This window comes from Micropterus salmoides, unplaced genomic scaffold (assembly GCF_014851395.1).
Source record: "Micropterus salmoides isolate LMB-PRFRI ecotype aquatic unplaced genomic scaffold, ASM1485139v1 Ms_hic_scaffold_3643, whole genome shotgun sequence".
Classification (NCBI taxonomy): Eukaryota; Metazoa; Chordata; class Actinopteri; order Centrarchiformes; family Centrarchidae; genus Micropterus; species Micropterus salmoides.
The window spans coordinates 1-24,047 of NW_024042977.1; the positions used below are offsets into that span (position 1 = coordinate 1).

General features: G+C 39.5%; 4 protein-coding genes, 2 long non-coding RNA genes and 1 other non-coding gene across 9 annotated transcripts; 4 read left to right on the top strand and 3 right to left on the bottom strand.

Annotated features, from left to right (window-relative positions):
- Positions 1 to 36: 36 nt before the first annotated feature.
- Positions 37 to 2,239, top strand: LOC119884740 (HEAT repeat-containing protein 6-like). Its single transcript, XM_038695064.1, has 3 exons — positions 37 to 167; positions 302 to 506; positions 832 to 2,239. The coding sequence occupies exons 1-3, from the start codon at positions 111 to 113 to the stop codon at positions 1,413 to 1,415; spliced, it is 846 nt and encodes a 281-aa protein (XP_038550992.1). The 5' UTR covers positions 37 to 110; the 3' UTR covers positions 1,416 to 2,239.
- Positions 674 to 5,121, bottom strand: LOC119884742. The gene is made up of 3 exons (XR_005441063.1): positions 4,986 to 5,121; positions 4,399 to 4,483; positions 674 to 1,004 (listed from the first exon to the last, which is right to left on the bottom strand). It is a non-coding gene; the product is annotated as an uncharacterized LOC119884742 (long non-coding RNA).
- Positions 3,733 to 10,429, top strand: ddx52 (DEAD (Asp-Glu-Ala-Asp) box polypeptide 52). Of its 2 annotated transcripts, none has more exons than XM_038695060.1 (15): positions 3,733 to 3,891; positions 4,133 to 4,370; positions 5,016 to 5,155; positions 5,282 to 5,467; positions 5,562 to 5,705; positions 6,747 to 6,858; positions 6,939 to 7,011; positions 7,508 to 7,711; positions 7,808 to 7,898; positions 8,141 to 8,263; positions 8,352 to 8,502; positions 8,603 to 8,678; positions 9,101 to 9,172; positions 9,312 to 9,620; positions 10,264 to 10,429. In XM_038695060.1, the coding sequence occupies exons 1-15, from the start codon at positions 3,748 to 3,750 to the stop codon at positions 10,298 to 10,300; spliced, it is 2,100 nt and encodes a 699-aa protein (XP_038550988.1). In that variant the 5' UTR covers positions 3,733 to 3,747; the 3' UTR covers positions 10,301 to 10,429. The 2 variants fall into 2 exon arrangements, with proteins under 2 accessions (XP_038550988.1, XP_038550989.1); XM_038695061.1 differs by having other exon boundaries at positions 9,312 to 9,617.
- LOC119884743 lies at positions 6,925 to 11,329 on the bottom strand. Its single transcript, XR_005441064.1, has 3 exons — positions 11,305 to 11,329; positions 8,848 to 8,905; positions 6,925 to 7,060 (listed from the first exon to the last, which is right to left on the bottom strand). It is a non-coding gene; the product is annotated as an uncharacterized LOC119884743 (long non-coding RNA).
- Positions 11,330 to 11,337: 8 nt separating this feature from the next.
- On the top strand, positions 11,338 to 13,707 carry rpl23a (ribosomal protein L23a). Its single transcript, XM_038695065.1, has 5 exons — positions 11,338 to 11,438; positions 12,429 to 12,609; positions 12,842 to 13,018; positions 13,358 to 13,427; positions 13,644 to 13,707. The coding sequence occupies exons 1-5, from the start codon at positions 11,369 to 11,371 to the stop codon at positions 13,656 to 13,658; spliced, it is 513 nt and encodes a 170-aa protein (XP_038550993.1). The 5' UTR covers positions 11,338 to 11,368; the 3' UTR covers positions 13,659 to 13,707.
- LOC119884744 lies at positions 12,665 to 12,736 on the top strand. Its single transcript, XR_005441065.1, has one exon. It is a non-coding gene; the product is annotated as a small nucleolar RNA Z17 (small nucleolar RNA).
- A 754-nt stretch (positions 13,708 to 14,461) lies between the features above and the next one.
- On the bottom strand, positions 14,462 to 23,735 carry birc2 (baculoviral IAP repeat containing 2). 2 transcript variants are annotated; one of them, XM_038695062.1, is made up of 14 exons: positions 23,675 to 23,735; positions 22,766 to 22,862; positions 20,424 to 21,400; positions 20,020 to 20,300; positions 19,604 to 19,906; positions 18,981 to 19,260; positions 18,185 to 18,284; positions 17,931 to 18,009; positions 17,770 to 17,818; positions 17,270 to 17,512; positions 17,032 to 17,130; positions 16,359 to 16,514; positions 16,026 to 16,067; positions 14,462 to 15,594 (listed from the first exon to the last, which is right to left on the bottom strand). In XM_038695062.1, exons 3-14 carry the CDS (start codon positions 20,515 to 20,517, stop codon positions 15,401 to 15,403), a joined length of 1,920 nt encoding a protein of 639 aa, XP_038550990.1. In that variant the 5' UTR covers positions 20,518 to 21,400; positions 22,766 to 22,862; positions 23,675 to 23,735; the 3' UTR covers positions 14,462 to 15,400. The 2 variants fall into 2 exon arrangements, with proteins under 2 accessions (XP_038550990.1, XP_038550991.1); XM_038695063.1 differs by lacking the exon at positions 23,675 to 23,735 and having other exon boundaries at positions 15,401 to 15,594; positions 22,715 to 22,942.
- Positions 23,736 to 24,047: the final 312 nt, after the last annotated feature.

A 24,047-nucleotide genomic window follows, 5' to 3' on the forward strand; every position in this document is an offset into this window, starting at 1 on the left:
ACTGTTTTTGATAAAACCAGTATAGTTTTCAAGGTATATAATATCTCCATATCTCCATTCCCCTTATCAGGGAGAGTGTAGGTGTGGACTTCCAAGAAGAGTTATCAGACATGCTGCTGCTCAAGATGTTGCAGGCAGCCACCCGAGCATCGGCCGACAAAGACAGAGTGAGAGCTTAGCGAAACACAAACATTCAGATCTGTCTTGCCACATTTTGTTCTGCCACATAATTTTATAGTCTTTGATTGACTCTAACCTCTCTAAACTTGTTCCCTCGCCTCGAACCCCCACCCCTCCCCAGGTGAAGTCTAACGCAGTGCGTGCACTCGGGAATCTGCTTCATTTTCTGCGTCACAGTCAGCTGACCCGGTCTGCGTTCCAGCGCCCGCTGGAAGACGCAGTCCGTGCTCTGGTTAAAACTGTCCAATCAGAAGCCACTATGAAGGTCCGATGGAATGCTTGCTATGCATTGGGAAATGCTTTCAGAAACCCTGCCCTGCCGCTCGGTAAGTATTTATTGCCAGGGCATTTTCCCAGGTTTGGGTCAGAATGGGTTATCAGTCTGGCTCTGTGATCTTGCGTCCAATCAGAATTTAAAGGAATAGTTTGATATTTTGGGAAATGGACCTAATTGCTGCTATTGAATTGCTGAAACAATGGTTTAAAGTCTCTCTTTTTTTTTTTAATGCACTCCCCCTCAGTTTTACATCACATACGGGGTTTGTTAAGTGTACCCATCAGTGATTGATCTGAATTTTATTTTAATGTTGCTCTCTCTTCAAACTTGACCGTTCATTTCTCTTTCTTTTTTTTTTTTTAATTTCCCATCAGACTCGGCCCCGTGGTCTAGCGACGCGTTCTCCTCCCTCTGCCATGTCGTCACTTCCTGTAAGAACTTCAAGGTGCGGATCAAGTCTGCCGCTGCCCTGGCAGTCCCCGCCCACCGCGGCTGCTACGGGGACACGAAGCGCTTCAGCTGTGTGTGGCGTTCCCTGGCCACGGCCCTGGAGAACAGCGAAGACACAAACGACTTCTTAGAGTACCGCTACAGTGCCAGCCTGCGACACACACTCTCACAAGCTCTCCTACACCTGCTCAGCGTCAGCCAGTCACAGGACATGCCTGCACTCGGGGCATCGCTGGCTGGGGAGGAGGGGAGGGGCATCAAAGAGCATTTGATCAAATATCTCAGAGCAGAGGATGGAGGAGGAGAGGGGGCACAGGGAGAGAAAGACACAGGGGGGGATGGTTTCACCCCTCAGCAGAGAATCGGAGGTCTGCAGCAGACCCTGATCAGACTGAAGGTGTTGAAGGCTGAAGAGGAGGGACGGGGAGAGGAGGAGAGGGGAAAAGAGGTGGTGGTGGTAGTGGTTAATTTCCTGGAGGATTTGTTAAGGACCTGTGAAGAGCTGTAAGGAGTCTCTTTCCAGCTGCAGCGGTGGCTTTCAGAAAACTAAGATCACACTGGTCTTTAAGGTTGAACAGATCAGCGCGAGCAGACAGTCGGAGAAGAAACATCCAACCACAAACTAACTGATGACCAGCGGCAAAGATTCTGTAACCAGCTTTGCCATAATGTAATCTAAGGACATCACAAGGAACCACAAGACTGCCTTGAAATTCTCAAGGCAGTCTAGGATTATGTACATTAATACGTTTTGAAGCTGGCAGTGCTTTTTTATATCTTTTTATCTGTTTAATTACACTTGCACTCTTCTATGGATTAACTTGTGATAAACAATGACATGTAGGGAAATTACATTTTGAGAACAAATGTATAGACCAACCAAATTAATATTAGAGCTGGTTACACAATATGAATTCACTGAACAGTCATTAAATGATAAATTATTCATTTAATGACTGTTCAGTGAATTCATATTGTGTTGACATCAACATATTGTATCATTGTTTAACAAATTTAAGTTAATTATTTATTGTTTTGTGGAGAGTTATGTCTGAGGTGATGCATAACAGTGGAACATGGTTGATTGCATTGTACATGAATTTGATTGTTTTATTTGTCATTTACAAAAATCTGCCATATCGAGACATATGTTGATGTTTGAAAAATATTTTTTAAAACATTACAGTGATATTGCCCAGCCATAATTCAGATTATGAGGTACACTACTTTGTCTGTGTCAACACAGCAATAATGACGCTGACTGGACTGACAAACAGGACATCTGCACAGTGTGGTAGATGTTCAAAACAATAAATACAGTAATTTCCCACAGCCTGGTTTCAGAGTTACTGTCTAGCAACATGCTGTTATCCTGAAGTTGACCTTAGATTTATAGCACTGATTTTGAGCAGTGTTTTATTTCTGTTTCACATGCAAACATTATGTTAACAGTCACTGTAGTGAGATAAATGTCAAGGAATAAAAAGTACAGTATTTCCATCTGAATTATCAGAAATATAAACACTCAAACACCAGTGACTGAAAAGATTACGTTAGTTGCAAGGCGGCTGGATTACCAAGTGGGCAACAGCCTTGGGTTAAAATAGTCCAAACAGTTTTTAGAACCAAAATCTGAAGTAGATGCCGCCATAAATGGGATTTTACCAGTAGTTTACAGTGGATTTGCAGTATTTGATGTGGTGACAAGGAAGTGTAAGAGACTGACAAGATGTTTCAGCTCTAACAGTTTTAACAAAATATATAATTGCAGCGATGAGTTCTTACTAGGTTCCCAATATAAAGCATATATGAGGATAATATATAGGACTTAGAATTATTATTACTAAATGTTTTCAGTTACATTTACCATTTGAATGCGCTGGTGGTCTGATTGTGTGTGTGATATATCATGGATGTAACAGTTGCACAAGCAACACAATCGTTTTCTTAAGTAAAAGTAGCAATACTACAGTGCAGAAATACAAGTAAAGGTCCTCAAAAAATACTTACACTACTAAATAAGTATTCATTTAGCAGAATGGCCCATTTCAGTGTTTATTATATTACTGGATTATACGTAATTATTGATCAGCAGATTGCAGCTGGTATAGGTGGGGCTAACCCTATTATTATATATATATGTGTGTGTATATACATATATATATATATGTGTATATATGTGTGTGTGTGTATATATATGTGTATATATGTGTGTGTGTGTATATATATGTGTATATATATATATATATATATGTGTATACATGTGTGTGTGTGTGTATATATATATATATATACACACACACACACATTATATACTGCTGGGTAGCTTGTGAATCCTCCCCTGTGGCTCAATAAAAGTCTTATTTATATAACAATATCCTTTATTTGTTGATTACATTTAGTATTATTGATCTGAATCTGTAAAGTAACTATTCTAAAGTCATAAAATAATGGAGTAAAATGCATTTCTCTCTGAAATGTATCCTGCTGGGATCCCTGATAGGGATATGTCCTAACATCCATACTAAATTTGACCTTTGAGTGAAGTACCTGAGTACATTTACAGGTGCTGGTCATATAATTAGAATATCATCAAAAAGTTGATTTATTTCAGTAATTCCATTCAAAAAGTGAAACTTGTATAATGTATACATTCATTCCACACAGACTGATATATTTCAAGTGTTCATTCCTTTTAATTTTGATGATGTACTTCCACCACTGGAAAAAACTGGAATGTCATGTCTTTTTTTGTTGTTGTCAACAACGCGCTTGTGGGTGTTGGATACAGCCAACAGGGGGCACCAGAGTTAAGGGAGGAGGGGAAGAGCCGCCGGTGGATGGTCCGGATTTTGATTAGTGATGCCTTGATGCGCACAGACCACGCTGCTGTAGGTATGGATGCCTTCGAGTTGTTTCGGAAACTCGGAGCAGGAGCTAAATTTGACCTGAAGAGGTTTGGTCAAGACGCTTCCCGGTTTAAGGTAAACATAACGTGTAGCTGATGATAAAGTGGACACAAACAGCAAGTGATAACGGCAGCACGAGCCACCGCTTATCTATTTTGGCTAACCCCGATTTGTGTTAGCGTGAAACTGTGATGCAATGATTGTTTCTAGGAGATTTTGGGGAGTTCAGCGCCTTAATATCGCTTTTCATTAGATGACTGGTAGAGCAATAAGTATTTTAAACTGATAGTTACTATTCTCCTATCCTATTTCACAGGTTGCCAGGTCTCAGGAAGAGAAAGCGTCCTCAGATCGTCTCCCTGTGATCGATTACTTTGGCACAGGACCAACCAATGGAGCCCAGAACAGCTACGTAGGACAGGAGGAGGAGGAGGAGGAGAAAGGAGAGAAGTATGAGGTGGAGTATTGTGGCGCAGGAGGCAAAAGAAAGCAAAAGGATGAAGAGAGAGACGTGAGGACAAAAAAGAAAAAGACGAAAAAAAACCAGGTGGAAGGTAAAGGATCTGGATGTTTGCTGCTCACCTGTAAGGCATATCCAACTGATTGGCAGCTGACTGAGGTTATTTCCAGATGTTTTGAAGTTTCCCGCCATTTGGATATCTGTGACCTGTGTGATACATTTAAAAAAAAAATTAACTAACAAGACATCAACTTTCTGTAGGTCTGTATCAGACACAGAAAACATGTCATTGACAACATCTACATTGACATAGTCTATGTCCATGACCATCAATCACCAATAGTAGTTGTTTATTAATAAAAACCATTCACTCTGTCCAACTTAAAAAAACAAAAGTTTTATCTTTGTGAAGTATCATTGTGAATTGTATAATAAGGTGATGTTGTTTCTGCATTATATGTGGTTTTATGAATGTCAGCTCTTATTAATATTGCTATTTCAGGTGTGTGTAATGTTGCAGATCAATGAGCAGCACTACTTTATGACAATGCTAGTTTTGTCTTACTATTTTATCCCTAAACTGCTTCTCAATTGAATTTCCAGAAAACACATTATATGAAAATATATTAATATTGTAATACAAACTTACATATACTATAGTTTTATCCATTTAAAATTAATGTGATGCAGCCGTCCATGTGAGACTCACTGCTGTTCGCTGTCTTCTGTCTGACTGAAGCTGGTGGCATACCTCTGAAAGACGTAGAGGGAAACGGCATCACCTGGACCTCCTCATTGGACAGAAAGATCCAAAACCTGCCGAGTGATGGGAAGGAGAAATCCACACTGAAGAGGCTGAAGCATCTTCATCAGGAAAAGGTCCTCAGAGATGCACAACCTCCTAGCACACACAAAAATTGCTAAAGGGATTTCATCTGATTCTGACAGATGTTAAAATTATACTTACCACTGAAATTATGTAAAATCCCTTTATTTTCATTTAAGGTGAATCGTATTCGCTCTCAACACCGTATAAATGTGCATGGCTGCGATGTACCCGACCCAGTGTGCACGTTTGAGGAGCTGCAGTCCGAGTATCGTCTCAACCAGCGCGTCATTCAAAACCTCAAAGACGCAGGGCTGAACTCTCCGACACCAGTACAGATGCAGGCGATCCCGCTCATGATGCATGTGAGTACAGAAACACACACACATTCAGTGGTTGTCAAACAGCGTCCAGACAGTGTTTTTGTGATGCTCTCCGTGTGACTGGTTTCTCTGTCAGGGCCGGGAGCTCCTGGCCTGCGCTCCCACAGGATCAGGAAAGACTTTGGCTTTCTGTCTCCCGCTGCTCGCCCACCTGCAGCAGCCGGCCAACCTGGGCTTCAGAGCTGTGATCATCTCCCCGACCAGAGAACTGGCCAGTCAGGTACACGACACACGCACACACACACACACGGGCCTGTTTGCTATAATGGCCATTTTTATTAGCAGTTGAGGTGAGGTTTTTTTATTAAAAGGTTTAGGTTAGTTTTTTATTGTGTTATGGAATGTTTTTAAAGCAGTATTAATTGATTTTTTGCAAATGAACCGATTGGCTGTGCTTATTACAGTTAGGGCTTGGCAATATAGCCAAAAATGTTATCACGATAAAAGAAAAATTGATACTATCCGATATCGACAATTGTCATGTTAAATGTCAAATTATTATTTCCTTTAAGTTTAAAGGCAGATTTTTGCTCCTGAGTGAAAACTGAAGAAACCAGATGGTTAATTGTGTGGTTAAACTTTTCTTTATGGTCAGAACGTGACAAACACTTAATGCCAAACAGTGGATCACTTCACAAATCTGAGGTAGAACATTCAAAACTATTATGATAGCATGTTTTTTCAAAAGAATATGATTAGTAAATCTTTTTTCAGTCCCTTTTCCTCAACAAAAGAAATATCTTAATAGAAAAATTAAGTGCTAGTTCCTTCATGATTCAAATTAATTAAATCAAACTTTTATTGACTATATATTGAACATTTGTTATATTGTTATTGAGGAAAATTATATTGCGATAACTATCATTATTGTTTTACTGCCCAGCCCTAATTACAGTCCTGCGGCACAGCCACAGATACCGGATATCTTTGATATTTGTGTCAGAACATCAGAAAATATAACAAAATATGCTTCTGAAATAAATTGCCTACCCTAGCTTTATCATTACAAATCAATTACTAAGTCACATTTCTCCAAGAGTGCTTTTGAAATACTTGAGAATGTCTTTCAGAAAAAGGGTAAATTCCAGTTTCACTGTCCATTTTCAAGCAGTGCAATTTTTTTTAATATCATGATAGACGGCATATTTATTGATGTCAACGAAGGAGACTTGAAGACACGAGCTTCCAGGTTTTAATCCCTATGGAATACAGTTGGAGTATCAGCTACTGCTTAAGTGATGTATTTCTGTTTTGTGTTTAGACCTACAGAGAGCTGCTCCGCCTGTCAGAGGGAGTAGGATTTAGAGTTCACATCATAGACAAAGCCTCCCTGGCAGCCAAGAAATATGGACCACAGTCGAACAAAAAATATGGTAAGAAATGGAAAATGTGTTCACTGGAGAGTAGAATATAAATTTGAAATATGAATTGCCTTTACCTTTTCTCTGTGCAGATATCCTCGTCAGTACTCCAAACAGACTCGTCTTCCTTCTCAAGCAGGATCCTCCAGCTCTTGACCTCAGCAGGTAAGACTGAATCTGTTGCTCTCTGAAATTTCTTTTTCTCAAAGGCGCCCTGTGAAGTTTTGTAAACAATTACAGGTTGTTTTATATATTTTTTTATCCTGCATTATTCACATCCAGTCTCATTCATTACATGGCTTGACTGAGCCAAACATTCATCATCCTGAACTGGTATCGGGTAGCTTGTTATCAGCTGGCTCTGTTAACTCTGGGTTTTCCATGGTTAAAAGTATGCCAGCTTTGTGATACGTGAAAAGCTCAAAGGTAGCTGGCTAACCCATTAATCTGGCTTGGTGGTACAGGACGAGACCGCCCTTGTGGTTGAGACTCATACCATATAACCACAGCCACTGTTTGATTCTGGCCGGGGACATTTTGTTGCACGTCATACTCCTGTCTCCTCTTGTTTCTTTCTGTCTCCATTGTCGACTGTTAAATAAAAGCAAAAATAACACAAATAAAACCGAGAGATTGATTGTCGTCTTCTGTCGGTGTTCAGTGTGGAGTGGCTGGTTGTCGATGAGTCCGATAAGCTGTTTGAGGGCGGTAAGACGGGCTTCAGGGAGCAGCTCGCCACAGTTTTTCTGGCTTGCTCTGGTTCAAAGGTGCGCAGGGCGTTCTTCAGCGCCACCTGCACATCAGATGTGGAACAGTGGTGCCGTCTGAACCTTGACAACCTGGTGTCTGTCAACATTGGACACAGGTAATAATCTACTTGTAAAACTCCTTACTTTGGTGGATTTATTTTGTCTTGTTCTTGAAAAACAAACAAAGAAAAGTGAATATATCATCTTCTCAGGAATGCGGCAGTTGAAACGGTGGACCAGGAGCTGCTGTTTGTTGGGACAGAGAACGGCAAACTGGTGGCCATGAGGGACATTATCAAAAAAGTAAGGAAACTCCAGACAGGCAACCTCTCAAGCTTGTAAAAAATGAACTGTGTTTAATTATTTTCTTAACTAGATCATCCTGCAACCATGGTTTTTTTTGCCTTAACAAAGTTTGAATATGATAAACCGATTAACACAGTCACAGTAATAAAGAAGACATAAAATAACTTGTGGATGAATATAAGCTATAAGAATATAAGCCCTAAGAATGAATGAAAGGCTGACCCCTTTGCCATTTTCAGGGTTTCCTGCCTCCCATGCTGGTGTTTGTGCAGTCTATAGAACGAGCACGGGAGCTTTTCCATGAGTTGGTGTATGAAGGTATCAATGTAGACGTGATCCACGCAGACCGCACACAGCAGCAGGTACACACCGGCAGCACACTGTGTTATGGTTCCTTCCTGAAGTGCAACATTGTATTTATCCTTTTCCTCTGTGGCTTTTCAAATTCAGAGGGATAACGTAGTCAACAGTTTTCGCTCCGGTAAGATTTGGGTATTGATCTGCACAGCTCTGCTAGCCAGAGGAATCGACTTCAAAGGAGTCAACCTTGTACTGAACTATGACTTCCCCACCAGCTCTGTGGAGTACATCCACCGAATTGGTTCGTTTTTACATATAGTCAATGTTGTCATATTTCACATCTTTTTCTCCCTGTCTGCTCATCAGTTCCCTAATTTATCATCCTGTTTGCTGTGCCTCAGGTCGGACTGGTAGGGCCGGACATCAGGGGAAGGCCATCACCTTCTTCACAGAAAATGACAAGCCACTGCTCCGCAGGTACGTGGATACATGAACCTTAATGACTTTCTTTGCAGATAGTTATGTACAGCTTGTTTTTGTTTGAACAATTCTGGGAGAGTAGTTTGTTTATATGAAGGTCCAGCTGTGGTCATCAAACAGAAAATATAAGGTGAAGCATGTTTAAGGTTGTTGACATCCCACATACCTGCAGCATCCACGCTTTGAACCTTGCTTGTTTCCTGGACGTCTCTGCTGTCAACTTTCTAAAAAGAAAACAATTTGTCTGAAGCACAGTACAATGTCTTGGGCTATATGTGTTAGTTTTGGTTCACTTTTTTCCCTAACCATGTTGCATGTATTTTAAACGAGACATCCCTTTACCTATGTTTTTCTGTGATATGTTCTACAATTTACCCATTTTCTCTAAGTATATTTCTCTTTGCATCTCTTTCTAACAGTATCGCTAATGTCATAAAACAAGCTGGCTGTCCTGTACCCGACTACATGACTGGCTTCAAGAAGATACACAGGTAAAGAAGATGGATGATGATAATGAAGTTCCACAGTAATCAATGCATTTAAATACATGTTCGCTCTTTTATTTCTTGTCAAGTTGATCAGTTTTGGTTATATGGTTTTAACAGTCCATCTGTATTTGTTTGTGTTTAGTAAAGTGAAGCGGAGACTTGAGAAGAAGCCTCCCGTGAGAAGCACCATTTGTACAACTCCTCGCTTCCTAATGAAGAAAAAAGCCAAAGGACCAAATAAAGGACAGAAAGGAGAGAAGCAGGCAGTGGGTGGAGAGCAGAAAGGAGAAAGTGGATCTCAAACAGCAGTGCAGCAGCAGAAAGGAGAGAAGAAGACAAAAGGACCGAGGATGAAGAGAAGAAATAAAACACAGAAAGAAGGGGGAACAGAAAAACACAAGAAGGCGTCTCAGAAGATGGGCTCAAATTACTCTGGAGCAAAGTTAAAAAAGTAAGGGGTGTGTGTGTGTGTGTGTGTGTGTGTGTGTGTGTGTGTGTGTGTGTGTGTGTGTGTGTGTGTGTGTGTGTGTGTGTGTGTGTGTGTGTGTGTGTGTGTGTGTGTGTGTGTGTGTGTGTGTGTGTGTGTGTGTGTGTGGCTGGGGTTGTCCTCATAATGGATAGACTTTCCTGTACAATTAGTTTCCAAAGTGTATGACAACTGTTTTTGTTTTTTTTTCCTCCCTTATGTGTTTTTGGCACAATACAACAAAAATAAATTATTCTTAATGCCACAATGTGTAAATTATTATTGAAACATGTCTGACTTTGGCGCACTGGAGTGATAGATTTAAAAGACATTAGATAGTTGGTAAAGCATGCTAAATGAGCTAAGTTTCACCCTAATTGTCTTTTTCTACAAATAAACATATATGCCATCTGAAATTTGAAAGATGCTATAATAATAATAAATAAATTGTTATTTTTAAGTCATGTTAAAACATTGATTAATGGATTTCAAGTAGACAGTACTTTTCAACCTGTAAATTAGACCTCAAATTAACAAATTGGATGAATTCATTTTGGGATAAAAAGGTTTAAGATGTGGCACAAGTTGAGGATGTTGGTCAATTTTTTTTTCCAACTCTCTCCTCCAGGAAAAAGGGGAAGAAAAATAAGCCGCAAGAGGAATAGAGGAGAGCTGTATGAACAGACTGCTATGAAGATCGACGTGGATATTGTTTTACATCTTGCAGTCTGACTTACTGCTAATTTTCACATTTTTGGTATGTGTTATGGTATAAAATAAACAGTTTTATATTATTTGTTTCTATTTCTGTTACATTTGCTCATCTGCAACACATGAGATTGACAGAATATATTTTCACATTTCAACATTCTTCAAGAAAAATAAAGTTGTAATGAGTGATTTGAATGATTTTGTTGAATTAACAAGTTAATAAAACTAATTGAAGGCAGTTGTGTGAAAGATGGGGAGACAAGTTCCCTTAAGATTTTTAATACATGATTAATTACTTAGCCTTAATCCACTACACCTGATTATACTAATATTCAGACTCTATAGAAAGGATAAATTCTACTTTACATGTTGGCTTAATAGAAGTTGTAACTCACTGACAGCTGCATTTAAAGGGTCATGTAGCAAAGTCCTACTTTTTAGTTTTACTACAGCACAGGGAAGATAAATTATATATTTCCTATGGCAAAGTGGTACATTGTTACGGCTCATTTAGGGAATTGTGGGAAAAGGAAAAACTTTTTAGCTTAAGGGCAACAAAGGTTGTCTGAACCTAGCAGCAGAAGCAAACTCCATTTTAAACAATTTACATTTAATGCTGTTCATTATAGTTTAGTCATATAATAATGTTTATAGCTCATGATGATTCACTTTTTCAAAATGGTGAAAAAAACATGGCAATCTGAAGTGAAGAAAGCTAACCTGTACGTAGCAAGTTAATGTTAGCAAGATTGGCAAGCTATTTTTCACGAAACTAAAAAAATAATACAAAACAAATACATTGTGTGCATATCTAAGTACTATATCTAACAAATAATTATAAGCTTTAATTAATTTTTAACATTACTAAATGTGGTGCTATATATAAATAGTTGCAGATCAAGTGCAATTTTCAACCAAAACAAAACAAATATCACAGAGAGTGTGTTGTCGTCCTCACCTACAGCTTGGGAGCATTTCAGCTTTCTTAACTATCGCGATACATCGGCTGTGAGATCTCGCCCATGCATTATACTGCAGGAAACCCCGGTCAGTCTTCCTTTCTTAACATGGCACCGAAGGCGAAGAAGGAAGGTTAGTTAGTCTGATGATTTTGTATGAATAACTCGTTGAATTTAGATAGATCACGCTTCCAAGGTTAGGTATTTATGTGCGAAATGTTAGACTAAATGGCCAGTGGTTTAAATAATCTAGGATATTGCTGCCAATTGTCTAAATACGAAGATAACGCACACTGTCCCCGGCACGCTGGAACGTGATGCTAAGCTAATATTAGCATGTTAGCGTTGGCACTGTTGATCAAAACGCGGTCTAGTAACAGCTATGAACCTGTCCTGTCCTTCCTACACAGTGTAATATGGACATGTCCTACCTAGTTGACGTTAATAGGTACGATTTAACAAGTTAATGGGTTAGCTGCTATGTGACGTTAGCACTGTGAACACCGGAGCGGTGTTTGAAACGTTGCATAAGCTACACGTGAAAGTTGGTGTTAATGTTAATAGAAAACTAAAGAAAATGTCGGAAACGTTGGCCATTTTGTTGGTTGTACATAACGAAGTCTATAACTTGATTGTCTTTAGGGATGTTTGGTACTACCATGCTAGTCATGTGTCAGGAGTGAGTGTAGGTTTTCCCATGCTGTGGTTTATTGGTATAGAGTAACGTTGAATGCACACTTAGTATTTCCAAATGCAGAATAAGCTATATGTATGGAAACGTGTGTATTTTAATTTGTCATTTGTCCTGGAAAATGTGCTTAAGTGGTACTAATGATCCCTTTTGAGGTAGACTGATGTCAACTGTAACTTGTGTAAGCATGTCAACGTAAATGTAGCTTTTCCAGACCAGAATTTAAAGCTAAATAACGCTATCAAAGTTATAAACCTGATCTAAGGGATCATTGTACTGAATAAACTTATGTTCAACATGTCAAATATTTGAAGTAGAAAGGGATTTAATGGTGTTGTTTTGAAACGTTCCCCAAAGCGGCTCCTTACTAAGTTACTAACTGGAGGAGCATGAACATCTGATGGTCTAACAAGTAATATTTCTCTATCTTAGCTGTCCCTGCCAAGACTGAGGCCAAGTCAAAGGCCCTGAAGGCCAAAAAGGCTGTGCTGAAAGGTGTTCACAGCCAGAGGAAGAAGAAAATGAGGACTTCTCCCACCTTCCGTCGCCCTAAAACCCTGCGTCTCCGCAGGCAGCCCAAGTATCCTCGCAAGAGTGCTCCTCGCAGGAACAAGTGAGTTACAGCGACGGCACGCTGCTTATAAAATTAATTAGAAAGGATTAAATCTGGTGCATATGATGGTAAATAGCGATCAAAGTATGAAAAGCATGATTCCAGCTTTATAAATTACTGATGCACCAAATGTAAACAATTGTTTGTAGTGAAGAACAATGAACAGACGTGTTTGTCAGGTAATATATATTTTGGCTTAATGTGTCTGTGTTTTTTCCCCCTCCCCTTGTAGGTTGGATCATTATGCCATCATCAAGTTCCCCTTGACAACAGAGTCCGCCATGAAGAAGATTGAGGACAACAACACACTTGTGTTTATTGTGGACGTCAAGGCAAACAAACACCAGATCAAACACGCTGTCAAGAAGCTGTACGACATCGACGTCGCCAAAGTCAACACGCTGATCAGGTAGAAATCGTCTTCCAGGCTGGGCAGAGTGCCACTTTCTAGTTGTCCTGTTGGAACCTGCATTGCATGGCTGAGACTACTTTATGCACTCCCTTTTTAAAATACCGTTCATAACAGTGATATTGGCTCACTGCAATCACATCTTTTGGACTCTTAATGGGCACAGTAGTAGTTTGCAGGACTTAACATACCTGTACAGAAAATACATCTGGTGTTAAGTTAATAGGTCCTCAAACGGCATTCGAGTCTCCATTGTAAATATAAACTTAATAGCGCAGTTTTACTTGCTACCTTTTTTATTGCTTTATCTTGCATGTTTTTCTTCTGACCCGTGTTAAGGCCTGACGGTGAGAAGAAGGCGTACGTTCGTCTCGCACCAGATTACGACGCGTTGGATGTTGCAAACAAGGTGAGTCTTTTGTGTTTCGTCTTAAAGGCTAATCCAGTTAACATAATGGTTGTATTTGCGTTTAGAAGCTCAGTCCTGTGCAAGTGATGTAAACTTTTATTCAATCTGAATGTCTATGATGCATTCAAAGGAACCACTGATGCCAGACAGTGCTGGTACTCATGTATTCACTCTGTTGATGAACATGTGTAATTCATTTCCTCTTCATCTTTACAGATTGGCATCATCTAAACTGTGGCAGAAGAGACTTGTGGAAGAATAAATATTTGTATAAACTAAATCTGATTGGTGTGAGTTGTCTTTACACATGAATACATACAGTAAATTAGAGATTACACATGCTTTTACGACTGATGCCTGTGTTTTTTTTGTTTTTTTTAAAGGAGAGGCTCACCTTCTCAAAGTAAAAATGGGTGCAACATCCTCCAAGAACCTTTTTTCTAAAAGTAATTCATTCAGACTGTATGTTTGACAGAATTGTTTTAAAACATCAATTTCTCCTCCCAAAAGGTGTTTGCCAGAACGCATCAGGGCATCCAGTGAGATTGAGAAGCTGACTGGATAAGCTTAATAACCTTGAGTGTTAATGTATTGAGTTGGACAAGACCTGTTTTTGGTCTTTGAACATGCAGGTTTAAAACTTTTACTTTAAGAGTTTTGTACAAAACAAATCAGGCATCCGTCTTGTTTGTAGATAACAATGTACATAAACTGGAATCAAGCTTGAATTTTGTCAGTTTGACAAATGGAGGTCTGCTTTTCCCGTTATGAGTAGCAATTATTTAGACAGCTGATTTCTTGAACTATTTGTGCTGAATGGTTGGCCACCAAATGTTCTGGTGACCTGTAGAAGCTTGTAAGTTTAAATGTCTTCACTGCTAATTGTGTAATGTTGGCATCTTGTGAGAAGGAATAGCCTTGCTGTTAAAAGTTCCTATAGCAGGTAGATGTGCTTGCAGAACTGGAACTTGTATGGTAATAGTAGGTAACTGGTACATTAGACTTGATGGAAAAAGCATGCTTGGTGGCAGAAATGGAGCACATGCTGGTACAAAGTTTATTCATCGGTTTTTACATTCACTGAATAGTGTAGAACATTTGACAGTTGCCATAGTCTGGTGTGAAGACTGGGAAAATGCAGTAGTATCACCAAATGTCACTGGCGAGACAGAAAGGACTACAATTTAACTTGCGTTAAACTTTATGAAGGTTTTAACTTTAATATTTCCATGTTTTCTGTAAAATACAATGCTGTTGACTGAAGATGGAGGCTGTACAGCAATTCACTAGTTACTTTCAGTTTGATGCTTGTTTGACTTCATAGGTTTTATACAGGAAAATGAGAACGCCTTACATTTAGTTACTATTGAATGATTAGGATTTTAATACGAGTCAGGATATGTAAAAGACAAAAAATTCATGTTACATTTGATAAAGATAATGTTTAACAGTCTTTCATTCAGTAGGTCTACTTGTGACCACTGTTCAGGTTTGACATTTTCTGCACCATATTGTTTACAGATGAACAAACACGATGTCACAATAAGAGTTGTGTTTCTTATGTAATCATGATTTATGCTAAAGGCTAAATGACCGTCACTTTGATACCTCTGACAAAAAAAATAATTAGACCACTAAACTGACACGTTTATTACTTAAATATTTAGGATTCTGATCTTGAACATACCAGCCCTAAGAAAAGCCGAAAACTCATTTATATTGCGCACAAGTCATCTCGGGGCACTTTTAGACTATACTCTGATATTAAAGTCAAAGCCTTTTACTAAACATAACTTAATTGGGTTCAGTTAAGGTTTTGTCTGTGAGCCGTATGTAGTTATCTAGATATACGCTGTAGGAAAAAAAGATGCAAAACATCCTGCTCTTTCCAATAAATAGAAATTTATATCATATTGCTTACATTCAAATCACATAGTCAGGACACTGAGACAAAGCGGCTCAAAACCTCCTGGTTATGACAGGAAGGTTCGGACCGTGCCTTTGACCAGGCCTCTGCAGATTGGGCACTTTCGCAGTGATGGCGCACACTCTTTGCACACCACAAGGTGTCCACATGGGATAAATACTATGTTGACTTCTTTATCCATGCACACCTTGCAGGTACGCTCCTCCTGCAGGCGCCGCAGCTGCTCCTCCATGGGGAGGTCTGCAAGGGGAAAAAATTGATTAATTTTTCTGTCTTAAAATCCAAAATGGATTCAACGACTTCCCCTTAATGTTGGCTAAAAGCTACTGGAAGTCTCAGAAATCTCAGTATCAAGTTGACTTTAAATAGTGACAGTGACCAACTAATGACCCACAGTATCCAAACAGGTGACATCACTGTTAATCTCTACATTAAATTGCTCCACACAGTATTAATGACTATACCTGTAGTTCACAAACAAAAACAGCATTACAAAAAAAATCATGTAACAGTTTTTACATTTACACACATCATGGGACTGATTTTAAGTAAAGATTGTTGATTTATAAAAAAAGAGGTTACAAAGTTCTTCATAGTTACAACAATTAAGCACAAAACATTAAATTGGCGGGATAAGAAGTTCTGCGCGAGGCTCAGGTGTGTCTTAATACCTGAAAGATCTTGGCTTGGTGATGCAGCTTCGTTTGATTGGGCTGAAAATGAAATGAAAAACAATGTCATTAACTCAGGTTTTTGTTAATGCACAATAGAAACAATATATATACTAATATAATAAAAACATGTACTTCGCACCTCTTAAGAGCTATCTTAGCCTTAATGTTTCAAGTCCTCTCACTTTTTTATTTAAAGCTTTGACTTTAAGACTGAACAACTTCATGATAAACCCTCAGTGGTCAAAGGTTTTTTACTTGAATGTATGCAGTTTGAGCACACACCATGTTCTGTGGCAAGTGCAGTCAAAGTGTGCGGTGGGAAAGACATACCCATGAGATCTCTGAGCAGGTGGACATCGTTTTTCTGGATCCAGTTTCGGAAGACCTCAGCTGCAGCGTTTCCTTTGGTGAGCACGAGCTCTATCAGCTTGGCAGTCTGCTGCTGGGCTGACGTCTGAGCCTTGAGACCGCCGTACTCCTCTGTAGCTGCAGGTTAACAGGGAGGAAGAGTTACAGTCAAGAGGTTTCTGAAGTCTAGAGGCTACAGCTGCATGATGAGGGCTAAAATCATCAAAATATGATGGTCAGTAATTATTAAATTTGATGAGCAGCGTATAACCCTTCTACAGAACAGAACAAACTGAAATAAAATCTGCAATTCTTATTAAATATTACACCGACTGCTTGTTGAAACAACCATATACAGTTATTCCCCATTAACTGCAGCCCCAACGGGCTCAAGGGAAAACTCTTGACATTACTTCATTTAATGCAACAAACCCCAGATCCACTAATTCTGGAAATCCACATTTAGTTACCTCATTGTAGTCGCTGCATTATGAAAAATGCTCTTATTTACTAAAATGTTGAATCTTCTTAAATTTTTAGTTTTGGTCAGAAATAGTTGAGTCTCATTCCTGTACCCCCAAAGTACCCTATTTCAACTAGTGGAGTTACAAAACACTTCAAAAGACCCAGCTATTCAAGCCTGAGAGAAACTTACATAACACATTTTGCTCTCTTAAATGCTCCAACACTGGCTCAACACTCTTCAGACGTTGGATCAACGCTGCCTGGTGTCTCTTTACAAAGGTGAAGCCATCTGAAATAAAAGAGATACAAATGGAATTTATTGTCTTCAAATGTTCACTGGGCTGAGAGCAGCCGATGGTACAACATTGGAATTCAGGGCTGCTCACAACACATTGCAGAGACAACCTTTTTTTCCCTGCCAGCTGTACCTGACGCCATCGCCTCTGCCATCATCTCTCGCTCCTCTTCCCTTTTCTGATCCTCGGCACTCAGCAGGTCTGAAACCAGCTCCTGGACTGTCCTGTAGTTCTCTCCGCTGGTCAGGATCTTGCTCTGGACGGTCTGCTTGACTAGACTGCGATCAAAGCCCATCTCTAATGCGGACTTAATCACGGGGGTGTTCATCATGACAGCATCCTCAGATCGCTCCTCTCCTGGACCGAGGTGAACCACTGAGAGGAAGAGAGAGGAGACACTCAAGGCTGGGTGATGACATGAGTCTGTCCGGCACTCTTTAAACCCTTTATCTTGTTTAATTCAATTTCAGTACGCTCCATTTAGACAAGAACACAACAAAAAGTCTGGCCAACATAAGAAAGTCACAGCTCAAATAGTTTACTGTATACAGAAAACTATTTGAGAAACAGTACAATTTGTTTGTACCTCCCAATGGCCGAAAAACTTTACTTTTACATTGTTTTAAACTCACCAGGTGGATCCACAAACTCTCTGGAGCTGCCGTCTCCATTCGTTAAAAGCTTTTGGGGAGAAAAAAGAAAAATGTGCTTTTTTTTTTTTTTTTATTAAATGAATTGCTCTGTGCCAAATGTTTGAACCAAGTACTGATGTTTACTCTCACTCTCTGCTCACCTGCTCAAACAGCCGAGGGAAGCGAGCCTGGATCTGGTGAACAAACTCCTGTCCCTTCTCCTGGAGCAAGTATTCACACCTGCCATTAACCAGAGGAACATGCATGCAAACATTCATAAACTATCTTCTACACAGGTAAATAGACAATCAGAATATTTGTCTTGGCGGTCTTTCTCTACAGTACAAAGAGCTCTGGTCAACACATTCTGACATCAAATTATTATATTATTAAAAATGTAAACAGCTGGATTTACCGAGGAAACCATTTAGCATGTTCCACCCAGGGATCGTCTCCAGACTCCCAGCATCGCAGGCCTCCATCGCAGCAGAAACACTTGACATCATCGTTACGACCTTGAGGGCAAAGAAAGGGCTTTCAGTGCGACACATGGTTTTCAGGGGTTTTAGGGAAAGAAAAGTCATAAAGATGACTGAAAACAATTTGAATACACATTGGTTTCTCATCTCTCATTTCCTCTACTGCTGGAATACTTTAGTAGCAAACTGATCACAACTGAATGCTATATTTAGCATTGACATGAGATCATTGGCTCGTGTTTATAAACAGGTGTCCCTAAAGAGATTTCTATCAGGACTTTCCAGCTCAAATTTAAAGGAACTGGACAAATACCACTCTGCAGTGGACAACCCCAATCAGGGAGGGAAATACTCTTACTGTTGCATGGAAGGGACAAGAAATGACTTCAACCTTTCATCTGCACATTATGAGCAAATTCTGTTGAAGACTTTCAGGACATTTTACATAACAGCTTTAAGATTTACATTTTAGAACCAATTTTGTTTTAGAAAAGAAAATAATGACCCTCTATCCTCAAGTATTTACTATAAAAAGATAAATCTAATTAGAATTAGCTTATTTTTTAATGGGCTTCATAGAAAGTTGACCAAAATATAATTATAATGTGCATTTTAATAAAATCAAAGCTTGATTTACAACACTAACTTAAATATATTTTGATTTATTTAACCCTTATTTAACCTCCTTCTCACTGTTACTGAGTAACTGAGTTTCTTTGATATTGTCCTTACCTACGTAGTAGAAGCCAGCTTTAGCCAGCTGGTCAGGCCGGACAGGGATACGTGACGGCCAGTTGACAAAAGTGAGCAGCCGCTCGTCGCTCTGGTGCATGGCAGGGTTGGACACATTACTGAGCACTGGGGCCCCTGTGGGCAGTTGAGAAGTTACTCCTCCAGACGCAGCTCCGGCCAGCGACACGTTGTCAGCTCTGTCCCCCCTCACAAAACGACAGTTTGGATAATGCCTCTGATGTTCGGATACGGCTCTGTCACCTGGCTCCCAGTTACTCAACTGTATACACAAACAAAAACTTCTGTCACAACTTGACACACACTGTCATACCTGAATGGTTCTACCTGTCGTTTTAAGGTGGATGTATTGTAGCCTGCTGTCCACTTCTGTCAGTGAGTCATTGTATAATAAACCCTCTTTGTGTTCTCCTATCAATACCTGTTAACAAGGTTCCTAATGCAGAATAGGTCAGATATAAACAAAGCAAACAAATGTATAGTAACAGGTTAAGTTACTGATACAAAATAGTTATACCATGAACAAGAAGAGCAAAATGAACAGAGAGAAAAGAAGATAATCAATCTCCTTAAATTGATGGAAACTCTAAAATAATGCTACACACCTGTCCTCCACAGCTGAAGCAGGCCACTCGGTCGCCCTGGCCCAGGTAGTAGAAACCCGCCTTGGCGAGCTCAGCAGGAGTTATGATGGAGAGCGTCCAGGGGTGGAAGGAGTCCAGGCGGTCCTGCTCTCTGCGCATGCTGGGGTTGTGGCATGTTGGTCTCTGGTGGGACATGTCCTCTACACCACGAGAGCTAAGCGGGCTGGAGGGGGGTGGAGCAGAGAAGCCCATATTTAGGTAGCCGACTGGATCTTCACCTTGGCTTACTGTCGGGTTAGGAACGGCTGGGCCTGGACCAGAAATCTAGAAGACAAAAAAAACAATTTCATTAGGTGTTCTAACCAAGATGTAGCGGAAATGTTCTTCTATAAATTCTGTATCTTATTTTTTTTTTTCAAAGAAACTTTTGATCTTACTGGTATGGCTGGAGCAATGCGGAGTGGGGAGAAGGCAGAGTGAGAGGAGGACAGCAGATTGGCTGTAGATGGGAGGCTCTGGATGAAGGAACAGGAAGGTGAGAGCTGCCTGTGTTTCTCTGTTGGGCAGTCTCCGGCCTGCCAGCCCTCTGCGGTCACATTACACCTGAAACACTGCACGCGGTCGCCCACGCCGGTGTAGAACCAACCTGCCCTCGCCAGACTTCGCTCTGTTACTCCCGAAGGTGGGAATCGGGCAAATGTAGAGATGCGGAAGAGCTCTGGGGATGAAAACGACACATTTCCTTAGATTAGAACACATCAGGAGGTTAGACACGAAAAGAAATGTGAACAAATCTTAATTATATATCTGATGAAGTGGAAAGAACAAGAGAGATTGGTACCTGAGGTGTTATCATACTGAAGGTCAGGTGGAGGGCCGCTGCGACACAACCCCATCAGAAATTGGTTGTTTTTGAGTTGAACAAGAGTTTCCATTTTTGTATTTAAGTGGAGCACTTTAAGGCAAAAGAGATGTCCTTCAAAGGGAGAGAGGTTTGAGAAAACCCAAGGTCGTGTTCTCTCTCACACAGACACATTCACTCACACTGAGACAGAAAATAGTGAAATAGACGATCGGGGACTGGGGGGGTTCTTACTCAAATCAAAAGACAAGAGAGAGAAAAAGAAAGTGATGATTGGCTAAGTTTTGAAACCAAGAGAGTGCAGAAAAAAAACCTACTAGTCCAGCAACCACTATCATCACACAATATTGGATACAATCTGCACGAGGTATCTGACACATTTGTCATTTATTTTCGTCAAACATCCTATTCCCTGCATATAACCTGCACCTGGATCAATTTTACCTGTACCTTGTAGAGTAACCTCTGAAACTTCAATATTTCCTTTTCAGTTACAGTCCCAGGGGATATATGTCCCAACAAAACACATCCTGTACAGTAAAAAAGGATGAACTTAACGGCGTAATTAAAATGCATCCTCAAATCAATAATCATTATGTTACACTGTGGTCTGATCACCCAGGATCAGTATACACTTGATCATCTTGTACATTTAGCACAGACATGTCTAATACATGATCTAACCATACCAATTTTAACATACGGTATGTGATTATGTGTATGTACATTTTAAATTAAACAAATGCCTCGAGCACACACACACACACACACACACACACACACACACACACACAGACCAAGGGATACGTGCTCTCAAACCCCTCCCCCCATCTCGAACATCCCTTTTGTAGGAGTCTAAGTGTTCATGATTGAATAGTAAAAACCCAATAAGAAAAATGTTATCCTCCTTTGGTAAGGATAATGCACACCCCTCTTTAGTTTAATGATAGCAGGACCTGTGGAAAGAAAGAAACAATGTTGATTTATGTTCATGTAGAAATCCTTCATGGAGGATTTTAACCTCTTTAAGCCACCGTCTGTATATGTTCCAATTTCGCTATTAAGTCAAGTTCATGATTACAATCAGCAATGTTCAAATCTATACAACTTAATTTATTCCAACCAAGAATGATAAATATATAAAGACCCGGAAAAGATTCCAGGATGTGAGTTTTTCTCTGAAGATAAATGTCTTAAGGTTTTAACACAGTGCCAAAACAAAAAGACAGAGAATTTGTTTTGCTATTAAATAAAATCTAACTTCAATGCAGAATATGTTAACATAATTAAAGTGATATTATTGGAAAGAGGATCATTTTGCAATCATTCACTGTTTAATTATTACAGTTCATACTTCAACAAACAACTTACTGTTCATACCAGTAAAAATATTTTTTTCTAGTATTAAAATATTGATTATATTCAAGTAGTGAAAAATGGTCTTCACAATTTCCCGGAGTCCACAAAGTTGCTTGTTTTGTCTCACAAACAGTTCAAAAGCTAAGCCTATATACACTAAATCTATCATTAACGCAAGCATTAATGTGTTTATAATAATAATAATAAGTTACCTGGTGAATGCCCACTTCTTTCAAACTTTATGCAAACTGTTTTTAATGCAAATCTCCCCGATGACCATCAGGGTTATTTGCTAAGACTTCATAAAACTTTTCCAGAAAGACAGACAACATCATAGACCTATTTTCACAGGCTAACTAATGACAGTAACGTTACGTTAACTTATTCCTCTTAACAAGTAAACTGACTTTTATGAGGAAAATCGCCGCTTTAACAAAACTCCCAATCAAGTTGATCTTAGTTAAACCTTTCGGGACTAAAGATGGTAAACACATGACCAGCTAGTGAATTAAACATCTTTCAGCGGAAAAACAGCTAATATGTTATAAATCACTGGCACTGTTTCCCCGACAGTGAAGGTACTTTCCTGTTCTACCAGGGACTTCCTGTTTTAGCTCTTATTGTGTTCATGAGCTAACGTTAGCTATGTCGTTTTATATTTATAAGTGAACAGTATTGATTTTAAATTGGTTTCAGCTGTCAAGCATTCAATAAAACACACAGCTAGCTAGAAATCGCCGACTGACATGACAATCAACACCCCACAGAAACCAGTTGATCAGAGGACATTAGCTTGCTAGTGCAAGCAAGCCTGCTAAAGCTAATAACTGTCGAGCTCGCTGATCTGTGAGGCAGCCCGGAGACAATATATTAGCTGTCTAGTATGAGTAAACAAACATGCGAGACATTACATGAAGGCAGCACAGCAACTTATCCTTTCCACTGGTGTGTGACACACTCACTGTTTCACTATTCAGTCGGTAACGTTACGGAAAGTCCCAGTATCCTGGAAGCCTCTCGTCAGGGACACACCGCCGCCCCTGCTGCTTCCGGTTATCACTGAAACGAAAACATCGCAGAAACATTGACACACAGGTTAGAAATCCCTCAGGTAAGTCCCTCGGGTATTCTCAGTCCCTGTCCTGGAGTCTTAGAGCCCTGCTGGTTACTGGTTTATATAAGTCAGAATCAGCAGGTTAGGTGGCTTTAATACTTTTGTTATTGCATCATTTAACGTTACTGGGAAACTAAGTCAGGAGGTAAAAAACAAAAACTGCAAACACAACTCGGAAGCTATCTTTATGAATAGAAAAAGAAGACCAACAGTAAACCACCTTATTGTGGACCTGTCTAACTTTAAATTTAATGAACAAGAGTGTGTTTTTTATAACGAAACATGTGTTACGATCTTCATTATATATATCTACGTTATATTCAGGTATTCAGATTTGTCTTCTGTGAGCAACGAATTAACGTTATCTTGTTACCAAACGTCCACATCGATAAGAATAAAGGAAAACCTCAATTTGTTGTGTTAAATCACATTAAACAACTCCAGCAAACTACACAAAGCTGTAAAACTGCAATTTGTGTGTTTAAACACAGATGATCAGATTATAATTGCATACAAATATTACCCTAACACACGTGTATAGCCTACCTGTATTCGAGGGCACCAATGTTAAATGAAAATAAGATGTAAATAGATATTGTCAATGTAATACAAACAGAGCCACTGATAATAAACTACATATGAAATTCTCTTAACTATTGAAACAACAGTAATATTCTGTCAAAAATGACTTTTTTTAAGATTAATAAAGTTAAAAAAAAACGATACAAGGAATAGTCTAACAAGACAAGACACTTACATAGGACTTGTTGAAGTCGGACCCCGAGTCATGTGAAGGCATTATTTCAATGGCTTAGTTAAGTATCTGGTATTTTCTGGTATTTCCCCTAACTTCCTTTGTCATAACCACTCCCCTTTATCATGTGTCAACTGAGAGTGCCGAGTTCATTTTACTGACCTTTTCCAGCTATTGATGATTGATTGTATCCACCCATTTTATGTAAAGTACCTGTAACTTTTTTCTAAAAAGTACCCTTTTCCCCTCAAGGGTGGAGTTCAGGTCATTCATGAGTACTCAAAAACTAAGCTTTTAGGCTTGACTTTAGTTCATTTTATTGTTACAAAGAGAGACACTCCATCTCCTGGAAACACCTAGAGCCTAAAATGTTGTT

Excerpts from the sequence above, each read along its gene's own strand:
- LOC119884740 (XM_038695064.1), top strand. The coding sequence starts at position 111 with ATGCTGCTGCTCAAGATGTTGCAGGCAGCCACCCGAGCATCGGCCGAC. Across the intron at positions 168-301 it reads CATCGGCCGACAAAGACAGA|GTGAAGTCTAACGCAGTGCG; the intron begins GTGAGAGCTTAG and ends ACCCCTCCCCAG. Across the intron at positions 507-831 it reads AAACCCTGCCCTGCCGCTCG|ACTCGGCCCCGTGGTCTAGC; the intron begins GTAAGTATTTAT and ends ATTTCCCATCAG.
- ddx52 (XM_038695060.1), top strand. The coding sequence starts at position 3,748 with ATGGTCCGGATTTTGATTAGTGATGCCTTGATGCGCACAGACCACGCT. Across the intron at positions 5,468-5,561 it reads CGATCCCGCTCATGATGCAT|GGCCGGGAGCTCCTGGCCTG; the intron begins GTGAGTACAGAA and ends TTTCTCTGTCAG. Across the intron at positions 7,712-7,807 it reads TCTGTCAACATTGGACACAG|GAATGCGGCAGTTGAAACGG; the intron begins GTAATAATCTAC and ends TCATCTTCTCAG.
- rpl23a (XM_038695065.1), top strand. The coding sequence starts at position 11,369 with ATGCATTATACTGCAGGAAACCCCGGTCAGTCTTCCTTTCTTAACATG. Across the intron at positions 12,610-12,841 it reads AGTGCTCCTCGCAGGAACAA|GTTGGATCATTATGCCATCA; the intron begins GTGAGTTACAGC and ends CTCCCCTTGTAG. Across the intron at positions 13,019-13,357 it reads AAAGTCAACACGCTGATCAG|GCCTGACGGTGAGAAGAAGG; the intron begins GTAGAAATCGTC and ends ACCCGTGTTAAG.
- birc2 (XM_038695062.1), bottom strand. The coding sequence starts at position 20,517 with ATGGAAACTCTTGTTCAACTCAAAAACAACCAATTTCTGATGGGGTTG. Across the intron at positions 19,261-19,603 it reads GCTTCAGCTGTGGAGGACAG|TTGAGTAACTGGGAGCCAGG; the intron begins GTGTGTAGCATT and ends TTGTGTATACAG. Across the intron at positions 17,819-17,930 it reads TCCCTCGGCTGTTTGAGCAG|CTTTTAACGAATGGAGACGG; the intron begins GTGAGCAGAGAG and ends TCTCCCCAAAAG.